Source organism: Trichogramma pretiosum, unplaced genomic scaffold (genome assembly GCF_000599845.2).
Source record: "Trichogramma pretiosum strain Unisexual culture from Peru unplaced genomic scaffold, Tpre_2.0 scaffold14, whole genome shotgun sequence".
NCBI lineage: Eukaryota > Metazoa > Arthropoda > Insecta > Hymenoptera > Trichogrammatidae > Trichogramma > Trichogramma pretiosum.
In genome coordinates, this window is record NW_019641706.1 from 2,300,755 (window position 1) to 2,319,605 (window position 18,851).

The following is an 18,851-nucleotide window of genomic DNA, read 5'->3' on the forward strand; positions in this document are numbered from 1 at the left end:
TAGGCGCTGCCTGTAAAACGCGCCGCTGCGGCGGCACTGTGCGCTGTGCATGGAGTTTCTTACGGTAACGCAGGCAAAACATATCGCGGCAGTGCCTCGAGGAAGAAGGGAGAATTTCGAGTTCTCCGATGTGCGTTGTGTGAGTGTGTGCAGTCACGAGAGACGCGTGGAGTGAACTTCGGAGCAGAAGAAATTACCACGCTGAACGAGACGGATTGAGAAACTGACGTAAAACCGACAACAACACTGATCATTCATCGTAAGAATAGGGCACCTAGATTGTATCAACAAAAAAAAAACAAAAATGCAGGAGGTCGACCAAGTTGCCTTTCACACCTCGTACTGCCAGTGGTATCCAAAATTTCATAAGAACTCGCTGACGTCGGAGATAATAAATTTAAGCGAGGAGTTTTGTGCCTATTTGGAGAGCGATGGGTGCTTCATTCCAAAAGAAGCTTTAAAAGATGAGGACGATTTTCAGTTTGAATGGTCAGATGGTACAGTGGGTCAGGCTCAGAGTGAAGACGTAAGTTACATTTATTATAGATTAAAAATTAAAAACTGAATAGTTCATGTAAATCACTAATTTTATGTTCAATTCAGGAAGATGAAGAGCAGCCCTCGTTTTTAGAATTGAGCAAGCAGATCCAAGGAATTCTTGATGATTATAAAAGTATTGTTATCAAATTAAATTGGAATACACCATCGGTAACTACAGCTTCATTACTTATACTTTTTTACCATTGTGTATTGAATGATTCAATGTCTCAAATTTTTTTGAGTATTATAGGATGCAATATGGGTTTCATATAACAAAACCTTAAAGTGTTCCAATTTGGAGGATGTCTACCTACTGTTAAAAAATTCAAATAATATACTGAAAAATCTAGACTTGATCAAAAATAAGAATAATAAATACAGTTCTCTGAAACCATGCTTAATAATCAAAAAGTGGAAAGATATAGATCCAGCAACAGAATTTCGTTGTTATGTTGTTAATAAAAAGCTTGTTGGTGAGTTTTCAGCACTATGAATGATCAATTAATGAGACAATCTAAAATATTGTTTGCTATGGTTATTACAGGAATTTGTCAAAGAGATACTTCGCAATATCATGAATACATTGAAAAAGAAAAGTACGACATAACACAAGATATCAAAAGTTTATTCGAAGAAAAAATTATGGATAAATTTGAATTGAATACTTGTCAGTATGATTCATTTAAAATAGAATAAAATAATACTATGTTTACTAATCAATAAAATTGCTTTGTTTTGTAGATTCCTTTGATGTGATACGATATAAAAAAGATCGTGTGAAAATAATGGATTTTGGACCTTTAAATGAATCGTACACCAAAAATATGCTCTTTACAGAAGAAGAACTACGAAGTTTGACTGAAAACTTACCAGAGTTTAGATTCATTGCTGAGCATATGGGAATCCAACCAAAAAATAGCAATCATTATTGTATACCAAAAGATATAGATGATTTTTTTTCCAAAAATAAAAATGTTACAGTGATGGAAGCTATTGTTGAGGTAAGTTAAAGAAATTTATGATTATAACAGCTCTTAGTTTCTAGTAATGGATATTAATTGCTTTTGCAGGAAGTTACAAAAATGCGGATGGAGCCAGAAACAAGTGATTTAGATGAGTAATTTAGACTAGGAAAAATAATAAATGCTTTATGTAAATACAGAATTTTCCATTTTATTCTGTCAGTACCTTTCTCCTTAATTTTCAGTCATCTAGTATTACATTACATGAAACGATTAAACACTATAATCTATTCGCTTGAAAGAATTATCATATAATATTGCATTAATTCATCGATCCGCATCGATACAATCAATCTTCAATTTACCTTGTCTTGTTTCACAGAGCGATTTAATTTTTTCATATAGAAAATATGTCTTGTTTATTTACACAATATGCAGTCCTTCAAATTAAAACATTTACGATAAACTATCGCTTACTCGTAAGTCAAAACTCATTCATTTTTTTTTGTGCTAAACGACGAATACATTATTAATAACATAGCGCTCGCAGAACAAACTCGTTAATCGTCATCACTGGTTTTTCTTTCATTTGAATATATATATTTTGAATTTTTCGTATCTACGGTACAACGTATAGCGCTTTTGAATACTGGTAGTTACATTGTAGCTTTTTTATTTTATAAATATGATTTTTACTGATATCATTTTTTAATACAAGAGACGCAAATATTTTCAATTAACAAACAGCACGTTAAAAAATGTTGTCTTACGAAATCTTGTTCTGTAGTTATACAACGAATTTCGAAGCTTTTTAAGTACATTTGGAAATAACGCTGAAAAACTACTTTTATCAGTTATTTTCGTATTATAGAACCATGATTAACAATAAAGTTCACGATCAAAAAATGAAAAATGTATGCAATCGCACTTCGTCAACAACAACAATGATTTATACGTGATTTACACTGCTGAATTATGCACATCAGTTCAGTTTTCTTAATAAGTGGTTTTTTTTCTAAATGCGATCGGTACGACTAATATATTAATGAGTATCAACGGCAAAAGGCCGAACGAAATGAATTTTTCTTAATCTTAGAATTTGTTTGTGTTTAAGTCGTTCATCTTTTCAAAAAATACGCATATTACTCTATTTTTTTTTCTTGCCTTGAATTATGTCAAAATGTCGCGATATTTTCGCAATCACACATCGACAATTTACAAGAGATTTTTTCATATTAGGAGCCGCTTTAAATTGTTTTTATACGGGCATCGATGGTTATCACGCAATATGTGTTTTGTTAAATTAATTCGTAGAATCTGAAAGATATTCTGAAATTGTATGCACGTCAAATGATCATTTTTATTTTGTGCTGCCCTTCTCTCTCCGTCGTTAAATAATCAGAAAGGTATCGTTAATAATAATTTATTAATTCATTCAAATAATATGCAAACTCTCTATAAATTTAATTTATTTTGTACACAGTTGATGATCACTTTTTCACATACAGTGTTTTACAAATATTGCATTTTACAAAGAAAAAACTTAGTTTAAGTCGCTGAAACACTGAAAAACATCATCATATCTCCCTTATATAGAATTTTCAATTTATAACTCTGTTTCTCCGAACGAGTTTCTATTTACACAAGTTTTCATAATAAAAAGGTACAAAAAAACAAAAAAAATTATACATTCAACTCTGCACTTCCATTTAAACTTCCAAAGAGCATTTAAACCCATCATAATCTCAGACTGAAAAAATAGTATTATAAATATATCTTAATTAAAAAGAAAGTTATTATAACATTATGGAATTGATCTAGTAGCTTATATCTCACTCTCATATTCTCTTTGCTTTTTTATAACATAATGACTTTGAATACACTAATCCACTAAATAATGGAAAAATGTGAAAAACCCCTTGCTTAATGTGATAACACAAACTGAATCAGTATCTGTTTAAACAATTTACTTGAGAGACCATATATTTTTTTGAATATGCTTCAAAATAAACGTTTAAAAGATGGTACAATTGCCTACAGCTCCCATAATAAGTAATTAAGTTGAATATGTTTCCTAATAATTACTGTTTGCTCAAATGTAATTAGAATTTCTCATTACTGCTGTCTACTTTTTTCTTTTCACACGGTTAAGAAATATTCATGACTTTAACTCCATCAGCTTTTAAGGAAAAATTTTTTAAATAACTACATTTTTTTTTCAAATTAGTCACTAGTCTCTTTGTCCATAAATTGTTTGCATTTACTCGAGGGAATATAATTTTATATATAATATATAATATATATATATAAATATATATATGTAGAAGCACAAGTAAAATATTGTACATACAAGCGCAGATTCATAAATTCTCTCACATTATTTGACTAGATTGCATTTGTTTTCGAAGTTATCATCTGCTCACAACTCTTGCTTCTTTTTCAAATTTATATAATAATGTATGTGTATATTATTATATAGATTCCAAATTATATAGTAATATACGTATGTATGTATCAATATATACATTTATGCGTATATATTCATGCATAAATATGAATATATAAGAAACTAGTCTTTGCATACTCAGAGTTTTACTTTCTTGTACACAATAAGCGTTTGATATAACGTACGCATGTAGGACCTTAACTTTTTTTGCTAATAAGTTTTAAAAATGCTTCTGATTTTTTCCATTGCATTTTGTTCTAATTTACAAACGCTTAATTTACGAACGTTTAATCGTTAGTAGTCTTCTCACTATCCAAGTGTTTATCTTAATAAACATCAATACATAACTATGTAATCATATTATAGTTATTTTATTCTTACAAATTGATGACTTCATATACTTTTCGTTTCACTTTCATTTACATTCGATGAATATGAAACAATAAAGTTTACCTATAGATTTTTAGCATCAATTTTGAAAAGACCAACTATATAGATACATCAAAAGAAACAGTGAAAAAAATGTCAAATTAATCGGTAAAAATAACACTTTTAAAACAGCACATGATAGACTGCTAATTTCTCTGCATACATTCGCGTTTAAAATTTTTTAACTGCTCATGAGTTAAGGTTTCAAGTAATTCAATCGTGTATTTATACTATTTATAATATTATCTTATATACTTGTCTATTATCGTTAAACAACTAGTATTTAATCGTAGTATACGCATATTTTATTTTATATCATCTCACTTATACGTAAACTCTTTTATGTTTGTCTAATATTATCTGCGTACATAAGTTCTAAGAATCGAATCTATTCATTTTTACCTATCAATCTCAAATATTTTACTAGTCTCATCTCATTTGTAATTCACCGCGGGAATGTTATGTACAACTAGAGATGTTCCACGCGCGAGAAGGAAGTCTTCGGATGATATTTTTATATTTCGATGTTTTGAACAATATGTACTTTTTTCTCTTCATCTCAGTTCACTTGGAAACTAACTTTTCCTTTAATTAGTCACTGCGCACGAAACTCTTCTATACGTAAACAATTTTTCTTTACTAGCTTTGAATTGTTATTTTACAGACTTATTTCAATACCACTACATCCACCACCTGAGTACTGTCCGATGCATGGATCCAATCAAAATAAATATGAACACAAAATGGAAATCGAATAAGATAATTTTTACAGTCTTATCCTATGTGATGAGCTAGTTTCTAATTTAACTTACATACATATTTATATTTATATTCTTCACTAGCATTTTTCTAACATCATAACATCCCGATATAATGTACGTTTGGAACATTTTCTCGCCAAAAATGGTAAAATTTCAACAACATCGTGTTAATAAGATAAAGTTTTCAGCATCGAAGCCGCGAGGTAGCTAAGACTACCTTTTCTTTATCTGTTTATTAACCGGTTGTGGCTTGTTCGAAGCTTGTTGCTGCGGCTGTTGTGTCTGCTGATTTTGTGACGATGCAGCTTGAGGTTTCTTGGTTGCAGTTTTGCTGGAACTGCTACCACTACTCGCAGGCTGGTGTTGATCTTGACTTGTGGAATTGTTGTGAGACACCTTCATTTTTTTCATGACTTTTGGACGTTCAGGAGAACCATTACAGCACGGACAATTTCTCTTGACATTGCCGCGCTGGGATGATCTTCTTGTGCCGCCTCCAGTAGAACAATGTTCTGTGCTCGCACTGCTAGTGTTATCTTCATCTGATGTTTCAAGTTTTGGATCATCGACAGAACTCGGTGCTGGACTCGGAGTCGCTTCGTTTTCACTAGCCGTTATCGTTGAGATTGGCGTGAGCAAGTGAGTTGGCGTGGACACTTTTTTGACGCCCTTTTTAGGTGAGCTTGCTTTTGGTGTACCTGTTTTATTCGTGTTACTTTTCCGAGCTACGGCTTGTTTTCTTTTTGCGGCGTAAGTGGCGTGATCAACTGGAGTAACTCTGATAGTTGGGAGATTATGTCTTAGAGCCTCTTGAAGTCCGTTAGCAGCAGAAGCTGGAGTCTTTTGGTTTGCACTATTCGCAGACTCACTGAGAACTTGACTCACACTTGATTCATCATTTGTTTCAGCATCGTTCGTTAAGTTTGCGACCGATTGATTATCAATTTCATCTTCGATGCTCGACCTAGTGTGTTCTGACGCAGGACTTTCCCAACTACTCTCGACACTGTAATGAAAGAATTGAAAAAATTATAATTTCATGATAATTCTAAATTGTGATAAGTAAAAAATTTACAAGCGTTTACTCACTTAAAATAGTCTGAGGGTCTAGTGGATTGATTGGACGCACTCGAACGCTTTTTGTTTTTTGAGTAAGTAGATACGCTATTCATCATTAACGACCCCATGGCAGGTGATAAAGGTGATGCCATCGATACGCCAGTTATGCTACTCTCCAATAAAGATAGACTTTCGTCATCGATTGTGATATTATTCAGATCGATCGAACCTATCTCGGAATCAGGTATGCTGATGACGGGTGCGTCCTCGATTTTTATGTCGTCCTCTCTGATTTCGTTGCCCGACTCTTCGTGCACTATTGACTTTGAATCGAATATTTCAACCGAGGTAAGTACCGAGAAGTCGGAGTTGCTGTTCGATGCTTCGTCTTGACTTGAATTATCCGTCAGGGCTGCCTGTAATTGCTTGTCCGTTGTTGCTTTTGAGTTTTTGTTCTCTTGAGAACACTTGCTTCGACGAGGAGTTCCTCCATCCTTTGGCTTAGCTGGACGCTTCGTTGGTTTCTTTTTCGCGGGTAATACGAACGACGTCGTTGATCCAATGAGTCCAGTCGCGACGGAATCAATCGTTTTAGAAAAAGAATTTGGACTACTACTGTTACTAGCGACGGTACAGCTAGCAGACGTATTGCCAGCTTCTTGAGAGGAAGTATCGAAACTGGGAGAATTATTCAAATCAAATAAATCGGCATCTGGAAACAAGTCACTGGTACTGGGTGCACCAACACCCAAATCTTCGCACTCTTCGCTCAAACTCTTTTGCAATCTCAATTCATGTTCTAGAGATTGCTGCTTGACTTCGTTTATCTTCTCTTGGTTAGAAATCTGCTGAGTGGTCGGATGTTGTTGGCCCCCGGTTATCTTCGAAGCAGCTTTGCTGCTCTGGAATTTACCAAAGCTTTGCTCCGAAGCCGAATTATTTATCGTGTAATACTTCTTCGTCTGGAATACACCCGAGCTAGACATTTCAATGCCTTGGCCCTTGTTAATAATGTTTAAAACGCTATTGCTGACGAGTGGACTATCGGAACTGTTGTCGGTCGAATCACGAACATAAGTCTTCATTTGATCCATACCTAGTGTGTTTGAATTGGGAATGTATCTCCAAGGTGTGTCGGGTGAACCTTTTTGCTCGGGTTCCCAGGCCTCCTGCAGTCTGGCGTTGTTGCACAAAACGCCGTTTTCAATTTTCACGCCGTCGAGGCTGCTCGCACTGTTCTCCATTGACGGTGTGTGCATCGTCGAATCTTGACTATCCGAACTGTTTGGACCGCCGGAAATCAAGAAAGGGGTACTGCTGGCTTGCGTCAATGTCGTTGGTGTTAGCGCTGGAACCGGTGACGTGGACTGCTTTATTTTTTTGTTCAATGGCTGTGATACTTCTGAAAAATGAAAAAACAAAAAATTAGAGAAATGTAAAAGAATATTTCACGTAGATTATCTGTGCAAAGTAATTTTTAATCAATTATATCTAATTAAACTTTTTAACATTAATTCTGGCATTAATATATAATAAAACTTAAATTAATAAAACTATTATCTTTAAAATTACAACACATTACATTTTAAAATTTCATCACAACTTTTTCTTGCTTACATGCAAATCAAATTTACTAAATTTATCTAAAAAATTTAGTTTCAACTTTAAATTAAATACCTATACCAATAGTGTTATGAATTGTGGTGATTATATTAAGTAAACATAACTCCAAGATTACCAATCTAATATCTAAAAATAAACTCTCTATTGATAAATAATATTTTTAAAAAATATATAATCTAATAATCTATTTTGAAATTAAATGGTTTTGCCTAAAGCTGAATAAAGCAAAGGAACTACCAACGCAATTAATGGGATGTGGAAGCAATTACTATTGATAGATCGTAACGTTGTTCTTCTAAATATATGTTCAGCGAGGAAGAATTTTTCATACGCTAAATAAATAAAATTGTGCATTCGTAATTAATTATCACAACATCAAAGCAACATCAATTCGCATAACGAGCCGGTGAGGCGCTGTTATATCGCCGCCCTTACCGGCTTTAATCGCGTTAGTCTCGCACGGGGCGCTCTGTTCCACATCTTCATCCGCCTCGTCATCGGGTTCTTTTTTAATAATAATCGACTTATCGTCCTCGAGTTTGAATATCTCTTTTTGATTGTGATCCTTCGTGGCGAAGGTTAATATGGTCTTTGTTCCGTCGGGAGTTTCGGCTTTGGGTGCAGCAGCCACACAAACGACCTTTTGCTCTTTCATTACCGAGCTGAATATGCTCTGAGGATTGCTCGTTATAACACCTGAGTGTTGAAACAAGCTGGTTTGTGGCTTCAGATCGAGCTGGTCTTTGGAATCACTCTGCTGTGCCGTTGCAGTTGCCGACGTAGCCACTACCACCTGTTGTGGTTTCAATTTCTGCTGCTGTATTACTTTGTTTGCCTGGCTCAAAAGAGACTGAAGAACAAAGGCGTTTGGTACCCCAGACGCGCCGGCCGTGCCCGAGCGCACGGCCGGCACAGCAGCCAAAAGTTTTGAACCACCCGAGACTACGGTTATCTGTTGACCGCTTTTAACAAAGTTCATGGGTAACATGAGATTCGTACCTGATACCAGTACTGCCGTGCCTGTCGTCATTTTACTGGTGACGCTCGCTAAAGCCTCGCTTACGCTTGAAGCAGACTGTATGCTACCACCCTCCTGAACGATTACTGCTCGCGTTTGACCTGAGAATGTTATTATGTTTTTTTTTGTTTTTTTCGCCTCGCAGAAACTACTATTTGTAAGTCTAAAAAAAATTAAAACGATAAAAGATACAAACCTGTACTGGGTTCGGTGAATATGACGTTTCTTCGCTTTGCGCTCACTTCCACGCTGTCGTTGGAATCACTCGTCATATTGCCAGCCCTGGATTCCGAAATACTTCCGGTCGTTGCATTGTCGTTGACGGCACTCTGACTGTTATTGTTGCTACCCGCCAAAGTGTCCTCCGAACCGGAGAAGCCGGCTGGACTGTCTTGGATATTCATGCCGCTGCCGGTTCCACCGCTAAGACTGCCGCAACCTCCGCCACCGCCACCGCTCGAATCCTCACTACCCATGGTCCTGCCGGTGTCGTCGGCACTTGGGCTGGGTTCTGAAGTTTGCTGGCCAGAGCCAGAACCTCCTTTTTTAGAACCACTTCCACCCGATTTTTTGCGTTTACTCGATTGATTGGGATTCGTCGGTGGATTCTGTCTCCTTCTCGGCGCAGGTTTATTATTCAAGTCCGGAGAGTTTCGCAACTGTTCAGCGTACTCGCCTAAAATTGCATATATTCTTTGCGTAGTCTCGGGATCTTCTTGCGGCTTTTGTTGTGGTTTCGGCAGAGGCGAAGCTTTAGCAGCATTTTGAGGATTGACCTTGACCGTTTTGGGTGCTGACTTTTTGCTCTTGGAGCCAACTTGCGGCTGAGTCTTTCCCGCCGACGGTGTGGGTGTAGGCGCAGGCGTTACACAAGGACTGGATGAGCTTTGCGACGTTACACTGAGTGCCGGCGACGCAGCTGGTTGACAATACGACGATACAACGACTACAGGTGAAGTTGAACTAGTAACTTTTGTTGTTACTGTCGCAGGTGCTATTGTACTACTCGTTTGACTAGTATACATTAACACTTTTTGTGGAAACACTTGTTGCTGCTGTGTTTGTACGAGAGGTCGTTGCTGAGTCTTTTGTTGTAACGCTTGTTGCTGCTGTTGCTGTTGCTGCTGTTGCCGTTGTTGTGGTTGTTGTTGTTGTTGTTGTGGAGACTGTTGCTCTGATGTTTGAAGTGCAATCGTACTCGTATTGTTTGAATTGAAATTTAAGCTAGTGTTGGGATTTGGTGACATCAAAAGCTGTTGGGTGATGGGAGCCACGTGCTGCTGTTGTTGCTGAGGTTGACCAATAGGTTTAGCCGTGGCAGTGTCAGAAGGAACATTCCGCGTTTGTACAGTATTAACTTCAGATGAAGTTAATGGAACGACTTTGCCCCCTTTAACTTGTTCCAATACACTTTCGAACTCTCGAAGTTGTTCCAAAGTAGATGAACATACTTGACTGCCCATATCAATAGGAATTGGTGAACTTTGCTGAGCCTGAACATGCACCTGTTGCCTGATGGGCGGCAGTTGCTGCTGGACAAGTTTTTGCTGCTGTGATGCTTGCGGTTGCTGCTGTTGCTGCTGCTGTTGTTGTTGTTGTTGTTGTTGTTGTTGTTGTTGTTGTTGTTGCTGCTGTTGTTGTTGTTGTTGTTGTTGTTGCTGTTGTTGTTGTTGTTTTTGTTGTTGTTGTTGATCTTGTTGCTGTTGGATAGCAGCGCCAGTAGAATTGACTTGTTGCATAGGGCGCGAAGTCAAAACAGCTATATTTGCATTCGGAGCAGCTGAAGTATTCGAACGGAACGGAGTTCGCAATATATTGAATTTAAACTGCACCGGAGTCTTATTGTTACCCAACGAAGCCGGCAGAGAGATAAATTGTGGCTGTCCACCACTGCTCAACGAAACAGGAAGTTTGTGCGTATATATAACGCTAGACGACGATGTACTGCATAATTGCAAAGTTTGTCCGGCGTTGGTACCGGAGCCGGCGACAGCATTGGAGCCCGACGCATTTGGCACGATATTCAATATTTGACGCGTACCAGATGGTACTTGAATATTCGTTCCAGTAGGAGCTTTCGTCGCGTTGATCTTTTTTATAATACGCTGTTGCACTTGCTGTGTTTGCAAAACATTACTTGTGGTCGGTGCCGTCGATACCGATGGCGCAGAAGTCATGTCGTTCGAAAGAGCACAAATAGTTTTTCCAAAAGCTTGTTGAAACTTCGGTAAACCAGTGTTCTTTACGCCTGACGCTGAAGCTTGCTGCGGATTCAACGACAGTTGTCGAGCGTAACCAATATTTCCATCATTTTGAAGTGAAAAAATGCCTCTCTGTCCCGCTACCAGATTTGAACTTACCTAAAAATTGAAACAAAGCTTTTTTTATATCTAGAAATACACTTTGATTTTGTATGGTGATGTGAGATGAGCATGAGTTATGTATTTTCTTGTATTGTTTCGTGTTGTTGACACAAATAACAAAAAAGAAATAATAATGAGACGGCTCGATTCATTAGATGAAGTTTAAGATGAAAAAAAAAATTAAAAATAGTTTACATCTCGATAGTTTACATCTGGATAGTTTACATCTGGATAAGTGTAGTTGTATAGGTAAGGGTCGGGATTGCAGTGCTGCCGATTATTCACCAGCTGGTATGTTCCATCAGGTTTTTGTAGGACAAATTGTTGACGTTGTGGCTGCGGCAGTTGTTGCTGCTGCTGCTGCTGCTGATGTTCAGGCTGCAACTGCTGCAACTGCTGCTGCTGCAGTTGCTGCTGAGGCTGCAACTGTTGCTGTTGCTGAGCTTCGTTATGCGTCGCATCTTTAATCACCTGATGAACGGCACTGATACGTTGATTCGACAACAGACCGAGTTGCATCGTTTGAGTACCGTCTGATGTATCGATCGACGCTGTTCTGGAGTTACCTGTTTCGATAAATATTTAGTGAAAATATATATGGCGTATGCTGGAAAAGGCTTTCACACACCAGCAGCCTGAAAGTAGCATTTTCCTGCCGCTGCGCTAAACGGAATATTGCTATTTTCGGGCCACGGGGTATGTAAAAAAGCATACCGTCCTATACCGGGAAAAAAAGCCCCAGTGCACGTGCTAATCGACCTCGGCTTCGCCTCGGTGGCTCATTTCACGTGCCCTGGGACTTTTCTGTTTTTCCCGGCCTAGGACAGTAATGTACTATTCCGTGTTATCTCAGCCGAATTTCTGTTGGGTAAAAAAGGAATTTGGTTTAATTACCAAGGGGTTGTGAGATGTCAGACGGATGATTTGCTTCGTCGCCAATGTCTTGCATTGAAATAACTCTCGTGGGTGGTGGAGGCGTTTGTGCTTTAGAACAATTGTAATAAATATATATTTAAAATTACAACTAATATTATAACTATTATCCTATTATGAAATTGTACGCTTTTTTGGAATTTTATCGCACAATTTTTTTTCAATAGACAATTGAAAAAGAGTGGGTGGAAAAAAGGAAACATATTAAAGCAGTTAATTATTATATACAGTTTTTTATTTTTAATTTTTTAATTATTTAATTTTTTAATTTTTTTTTCAATTTTCGAAATATGTGCCATAAAAAAATATTTTTGTAAATAAAAATTTCAAAATAGATGTAGCTGTACATATTTAGTATTTTGAATATAATATAAAGTCTATAAACTTTATACATAGTATACTATACTAAGGTATAGTAATACTTACGTATAGTAATTATTAGGTATGTAAGGTATACTTACAGGCTAATAATCTATACAATTCAAATCAAGTTACCTGGAAGTTGATTATTTGAACGATTAACTTGAGATGATAAACTGTTCGAAGTTATTGTAGAATTTGATCCCTGGTTTATGCCACGAGTAAGTTGAACAACCTGAACAGTTGGATTAGCTCTCGGAACCAAAGAAAATTCCATCGATTGCATGCCAGGTACTCGATGATTTAAAAGACTATGAACGCAGTCTTGTGGATAATTATTCTAAAAGTTACATATTAATGTTACATAAATTATAATATAATTACAATTAATATAATTAACTAGTAAATTAACTAGTATTAATTGTAGTAATTTTCAAAACTATCAGTAAATTCAGAATGATTTTTTCCCACTCCAACCTAAAATACACAACGATGCTGCTAATTTTAGGCTCTTGTAGGAAAAAATAGTATCAGGGGACTTCCATTAATTCTGTAAGAGTTTTTGGGGGGAGGGGGGTGGCCGAATTCCTTACTCACCATGTTGTGATGAATAGGAAAACCACTTACATGACGGGGGAGGGGTTGTGAACCAATGGAGAAATATTTTTTTTTTTTCTAGATTTTGGATTACAAATGTGACATTTAGTTTTAGAAATTGTAACAAGTTATACCTCATTCAAAGGTTTTAGAGGCGAACGATATGAGTCAGAATTTTCCTGGTCTTTCCACTTTTTTTGTAATCTATCATCTTTGCTTAATCTTACTAATTTTACTTGTGGTAAGAAGTTGATTGCGCTGTATATTTTTCTATTCTTTTTAAACTTGTTGATTATTGATTCAATATCTCTGCCTATTGTTATATCCCTTTTCCTTCTCACCGATCTGAGCGATTTAGTACCTTCCGGAACATTAAGGTTTGCATCGGCATTCTCTGAGTAAGGTAAATTTTTTTCGTAGTGGTTTTCATTGCTGTCACTAGGTGTCAACGTAGATTCTTTCATTCGGTCTGTTTTTAACGTTGATTCCACCCGCATTTCCAATTCCGAAACTTTTTCCTTTCTTATACGCTTTGTTCGCTTTTGAACCAATTCTTTTGGCGAATTGTGTTTCAGACCATCGCTACCTAGGCTACTAGTATGACTGTCGTTGCTGGAAGTAGATACTGGCTTAGATCTCCGAATTGATTGCGCTCTCTGGTTTTTTGTATCTGAATTCTTTTCCGTTTTTACGCGTTTAATTGTTTTAGTTGGGTTGACTACTCTTTTTCTCTTTTTTGAATCTGGAGGTGAAATCTCAACAGGTTCCAGTTTAACGAACACCTGAGGCAATGTTGGCTTGATTGGTTCTCCCGTGATTTGTATCGATAGCGGACTCTGTTTTCGTTCATCTGATTCTACCTCATAAGATTCCGGTTCAGCTTGAAACAATTTTGGATCAACCTCTCGTAAATGAGGTTTCTCCTGGACTAGTATGGTGGATATCGTTGGTATCGGTTGCGTCTCTTGAAGATGCATATCAACATTGCCTAGTGGATCCTGCTCTGGTTGACTCGATTGTCCCAGAAATGAAAATAGCGCGTCCTCTGGGCTCTCGGTTGCTTCCAACTGTTGAAGTTCTGGCGAAAGTTTAATAAAATTATCCGAATCCGGATCAGATGATTCTTCAATTAGCACCAAATGTGGCATATTTTCGGATTTGATTACTACTCCCTCTTCAAATTCTGGTTCTGGTACCGATTCAAAAATCACTTCTTTTTTTTTAAGTATGCATGTATGTGACGATTGGTCTGGCCCAAGAACGCAGTAGCATGCCTTTTTTTCGGTCATTTCATTGAGCGGAATTCGAATTATTAATTCATCTTCGGCTTCACTTTCTTCATAAAAGAAGTGTTCAAAACCTTTTTCAATGCCATAATCTACTACTTCCAGTTTTCGTTTTGAACTTTCTTTAAATGCAACTTTCTTGCGAGAAGCTTTCCTTTGTGTACTTCTTCTTTGAGGATTGGGTTGTTCACTGGGTTGAGCATTGTGCATACTCCGTATTTCATTTATTTCTTCAAATGGAATGGAATCAAAGTGCGCGAATATTAATTCACGGTTTGTGTTATTCATAGATTCTGCTTCTTTAAGGTACCTGCAAATTTATTAAAAATATTAGTTAGACATTATACACGTTTATTTTTCACTCATTTATAATGTATTTTTTCTGTATACTTACTCTTCGCATTTAATGTATAATTCTTTCCACGCAAGAGTCCATTTAAGATCCTTGTAGCGCCGCTGGCTCAATATTACCCTCAAAGCATGAGCGCAGTGATGATTAAGTTCGAATTGATTTGCATCTACTTCGTATTTAAATATGTTGTTGACGTTTTGAACGAATTGCAACGAGACATCGCCAATCGTCGAGCTGGCGTTCTCACTGGAGGTGCCTGGCAGAGGCTCGGACGATTCTGAACTGTTGGTCGCCATCAAGGCATATCTTTTCAATATTTCCAAGCACTCTCGCGTCGGATGCACGGAAAAAGCCGTGAGCGCGGTCTCTTTCGCCATTCCAACATTATACGTCTTAAAGTATTTCGCCAACTTTCTGTATTCCATGGAGAGCCGCTTTTTTACCTCTAATATTTTTTCATCATCTCCGTTTTCTTTTTCATGTTCAATTTGATTGAAGTCCGCTAATAATCCTTTAACGACAGTGCTCACAATGAGGTACTTGAATTTATCGCAGACCTAAAAAACAAGGACAATTCGTGTGAGAACTTGTGATCTTTTTTTTTTTTTTTTTTTTTTTTTCATATAAAAGGTGACGGAATAAAGTGTACTTACGTTTGCCACTAGAGCGCTGGTTAACATATACAGGTGCTGTGCGCTCTCCGCGAGATTCTGCAATTTGTACACGATTCTCGGTAATTTAGGTATCTCCAGGTTTTCTTCGATCCTGAGCATTATGCTAATGAACAGATCGAATATATCTTCCAGCGCCTTGACGTCGCATTTGTCGAGCGGCGTGATCATACAGTCGGCCACAAAAAAGTAGCCGACGACAGAGGCGGCCTTTAACGACTCCTTCCAGATTTTCGCGGTGCCATACTTAACGGGCTTCTGTCCGCTCAGTCTTTGCATCAGCGTCAGGGCGTCCTTGGCCTCGATGAGCAGGACCTGGGCGCACAGATCCTTGGTGCGACGCAACGAGTACAGCAGCACGATGTACACGTCCAAGATGTACTGGACGTGCTCGGGCACGTTGGCGAACTCGACGCTCAGCGCCTTGTTGCGTTTCAGCGACTGCAGACAGGCCGCAGCCAGAGTGGCCGCGAGCTCCTTGCCCTTCTCGTACTGGACCAAGACCTTCAGACGCATTGTGATGACATCGACTCCTTGTTGGCGGAAAAATTCATCTTGTTCGTTGGCTTCGACCGGTAGCTTACGCACAAAGCTGAGCAAAACTGGAATTAACCAGGGTTTCTCGATCAGTTCGCGGCAACGATTGCATTTTTCGGCTAATTCGTTCTGACTGTGTAGTTTCAACGATTTCACGCTGTTCTGCAGTACATATATAAGATGAGTCCTGTGCGCGTTCGGGAGAGATTCCCATTTTTCGTTCAAGACCACTTCTGCTGTTTTTCTGCGAACAAAGATAAACAGAGAAAAGAGTTAAGTAAACGCTTCATAATTAGTGGAGATCAGATTCAATAATTGGTGGAAAAAAGATACTTACGAACAAATGCGTTCTAAAAGTTGAGGAACATTCTTGTGATTTTGGTAAGTACAAAGAAAGTTGCTCCACTGTCGATAAATATCGTCTGTGTTTTCCTGGTAGAGTCTCTGACTATCGTTCCTATTGGACGCCTGTGGTAACATTTTGACATAATATTGATTGTTTCCGACACGATATCGAGGAGACATTTTGTTTTTTTTTCCTCAACAAACTACTGTTTAAAAAAGCACTGTCCCGCTCCGGTAAGAGGCGACAAACAAGCTGTACAAAAAAAAAGAGGTTGCTTCGAAACCTTAGGGGTGCTCCGGCTCGCTTTTTAATCACTGATTATTATACGAGAGGTTTGTGGAGTATTTCTCCTATTTTTCATGTGATTTTATCGCCAATGATCAGTGAGGAATGAGCGATTAGCAACAAAAAAAAAAGCTAAAATAACAAAAACTACAATGACAACAATGATCGCTAATCAAACCTCAATGAACCTCACCAAGCAGGTTTTGTTTACGAGAGAAGACATTCAGAACTACACGAAACGAGCACTGAGGAAGAGCCGCGATGCAACCCCCTATTCTCATCACACGCCTGAAGTCTTTTGTATTTCGAATTGCTGGTCCAGCTGGAGTTGCGACGACGCCGATGAATTTTAGCGGACAAAACATCAATTTGGCCGATGCAAGATCTGCAAAAAAAAAAAAATGAGAGATTAGTCATCTTTGTTTGTAAACATCAAAATTTGTATTGATAGTCTTAAATCTTAATTTAAAAATAGTACGGTGCTCGATATACATCGAGACAAAAGCATTTTAAAGGTCCTAATCTTCGGGAGCTTTGCAAATTGGTATCGACTTCGATAAGAGTTAAAAAAAAAAGAGAAAGCAACGACTGCTTTGAAACGGGAGGATTTTTTTATTATTAAAAGTCGAGTCAATAGTAGAAACTCAGCAAAAAAATGTGAAAAAAAAATAAAAAAAGACTTTTCATGTTGCGCGTAATTCAAACCCTGACGTTACACGAATACATACATAGGATGAGATATTACTTGATAATAAAAAAACGCATTATTAGATGCAGCGTTGACCTTGAGGATAAAATTTATCTCTCGGAGAAAACCCAACGCGATGAGTTCATATAATCTCGGGTAGAAAGAACAAATCCAATAGCAGTTTTATTTGCCGCAAAGTTGAGAGAGAGAGAGAGAGAGAGTAGGACTTTAGTAGTTAAGAATGCGCTAAACATCATTCTAAGCGCATACAATCTCATTAGAGACAAAAACGAGGTAAAAATAAATCGATTCAAAGATTTAACCGCCTGCGACAACTTAGAGTGTTTATTTATTTGCACGCAATTGTTGAACGTCTCATACAATAGTGCTGTGTGTCAAAAAATTCTACGGCATAATTCAGCTCGAGCTACATTATTATAACTCAAGGTCTGTACTGCAAAGGGTACAATATCTCTGGCATAAGACTTGGCTGAATATGAAGAGGTTTTCTTTATATATACTCCAAAAAGCCTCTCTACTCTTCCCTACTGATATTCGATTATCGATAATGGTTTCTCTTTTTTTCCATTGACGAGGCGACGCGAGTGCGAAAGAGAAATGCTATATAAACTCGCTAGTACTGCATCCCGCGTCGAACTTTAAAAAATTGTCTGGCATCATTACTTGCGAACAATAATAGGCATTCACGGAGCGATACGTCAATTAAACACTGTCAGAGAGCAGAGAGCAGAGTTGGAAACGAGTGTATAACAGAGACTCGGCCTGGCAGTTATACCGCTCGACGCGAATAAAAAAAAGTGGTCTATTTCGTTCGACTCGTCATTACATCGGCTCTAAAAAAAAGAAAGAAAATAACATTTCAAAAGAGCCATCCTCTCTCGGGCGGAGGGAGCACACACAAAAAAATTCACCTGTCTCTCTACCCTTAAACTCTTGACCTTTATATTGCCTAGGCTGGTGTGTGCGGTGGTTGTGTGCCTGCTTGCAACGCGTCGCCACCTCTCTCTCTCTCTCTCTCTTTCTCTCTATTTCTGCAATGTTTCGAGCTGCGTGTTATATACATATATATATATATGTGCTATTTCTCTCTCTCTCTCTCTCTTTCTATCTCCGTCCATGCAGCTGATTGTATATAGTTACTGCCAGAAAAGAGAACTCCAGAGGGGATAACAGCTCTCGCGCCCGTGCGAACGTGTATGTGTGTATGTGTGTATGTGTCTATATTCGGGGTAGTTCGCTACACATACACATTGGGGAGTTACCGACTGTGTACTAGTATACCTATATAGTAGGTTTCCGAGCGGTACCTACACACACGTATGTGCGAAACGCCCGGCCAAGCGTATGCGTTCGCTCGCCTCGACTCACCCGCATTGAAAAACGCTACTACCACTACTATGCGATTTTCTTGCACTCTCGTTGGGCTCTCTCTCGTTCGTTATAATATCGCATACACGCGAGTGCTATATCGTTAAACGAACTCTCTCGCGAGCGCAAGTGCGTGCATACTACCTAGCTACACGTTGGGACATATTTATGATGTCCGGCTGCGTAAAAGTTTTTCCGGGGGGGGG

General features: G+C 37.9%; 2 protein-coding genes across 9 annotated transcripts in view; one reads left to right on the plus strand and one right to left on the minus strand.

The window, feature by feature from the left end:
* Positions 1-15: 15 nt before the first annotated feature.
* On the plus strand, positions 16-1,701 carry LOC106657095 (cell division cycle protein 123 homolog). Its single transcript, XM_014378396.2, has 6 exons — positions 16-526; positions 604-708; positions 791-1,013; positions 1,085-1,207; positions 1,282-1,541; positions 1,611-1,701. Exons 1-6 carry the CDS (start codon positions 305-307, stop codon positions 1,659-1,661), a joined length of 984 nt encoding a protein of 327 aa, XP_014233882.1. The 5' UTR covers positions 16-304; the 3' UTR covers positions 1,662-1,701.
* A 1,208-nt stretch (positions 1,702-2,909) lies between these two features.
* LOC106657096 (mucin-4-like) overlaps positions 2,910-18,851 on the minus strand; it is a 31,528-nt gene continuing 15,586 nt past the window's right edge. For 2 of the 8 annotated variants that reach the window (XM_014378397.2, XM_023462964.1), the window contains exons 3-14: positions 16,762-16,953; positions 16,275-16,535; positions 15,383-16,181; positions 14,772-15,286; positions 13,226-14,687; positions 12,630-12,834; positions 12,096-12,185; positions 11,397-11,767; positions 9,035-11,198; positions 8,256-8,939; positions 6,228-7,599; positions 2,910-6,144 (exon numbers count right to left, since the gene is read on the minus strand). In XM_014378397.2, the coding sequence (XP_014233883.2) occupies positions 5,352-6,144; positions 6,228-7,599; positions 8,256-8,939; positions 9,035-11,198; positions 11,397-11,767; positions 12,096-12,185; positions 12,630-12,834; positions 13,226-14,687; positions 14,772-15,286; positions 15,383-16,181; positions 16,275-16,462 (8,643 nt within the window). In that variant the 5' untranslated portion in view covers positions 16,463-16,535; positions 16,762-16,953 and the 3' untranslated portion in view covers positions 2,910-5,351. The remainder of the gene's footprint in view (positions 6,145-6,227; positions 7,600-8,255; positions 8,940-9,034; positions 11,199-11,396; positions 11,768-12,095; positions 12,186-12,629; positions 12,835-13,225; positions 14,688-14,771; positions 15,287-15,382; positions 16,182-16,274; positions 16,536-16,761; positions 16,954-18,851) is intronic. The other 6 variants (XM_023462966.1, XM_023462970.1, XM_023462967.1 and 3 more) reach the window with 6 other exon arrangements.

Bases quoted from the DNA above. Each gene is read 5' to 3' on its own strand.
- LOC106657095 (XM_014378396.2), top strand. From the start codon at position 305: ATGCAGGAGGTCGACCAAGTTGCCTTTCACACCTCGTACTGCCAGTGG. The intron at 527-603 runs GTAAGTTACATT...TGTTCAATTCAG, and splicing joins GTCAGGCTCAGAGTGAAGAC to GAAGATGAAGAGCAGCCCTC. The intron at 1,014-1,084 runs GTGAGTTTTCAG...TGGTTATTACAG, and splicing joins TGTTAATAAAAAGCTTGTTG to GAATTTGTCAAAGAGATACT.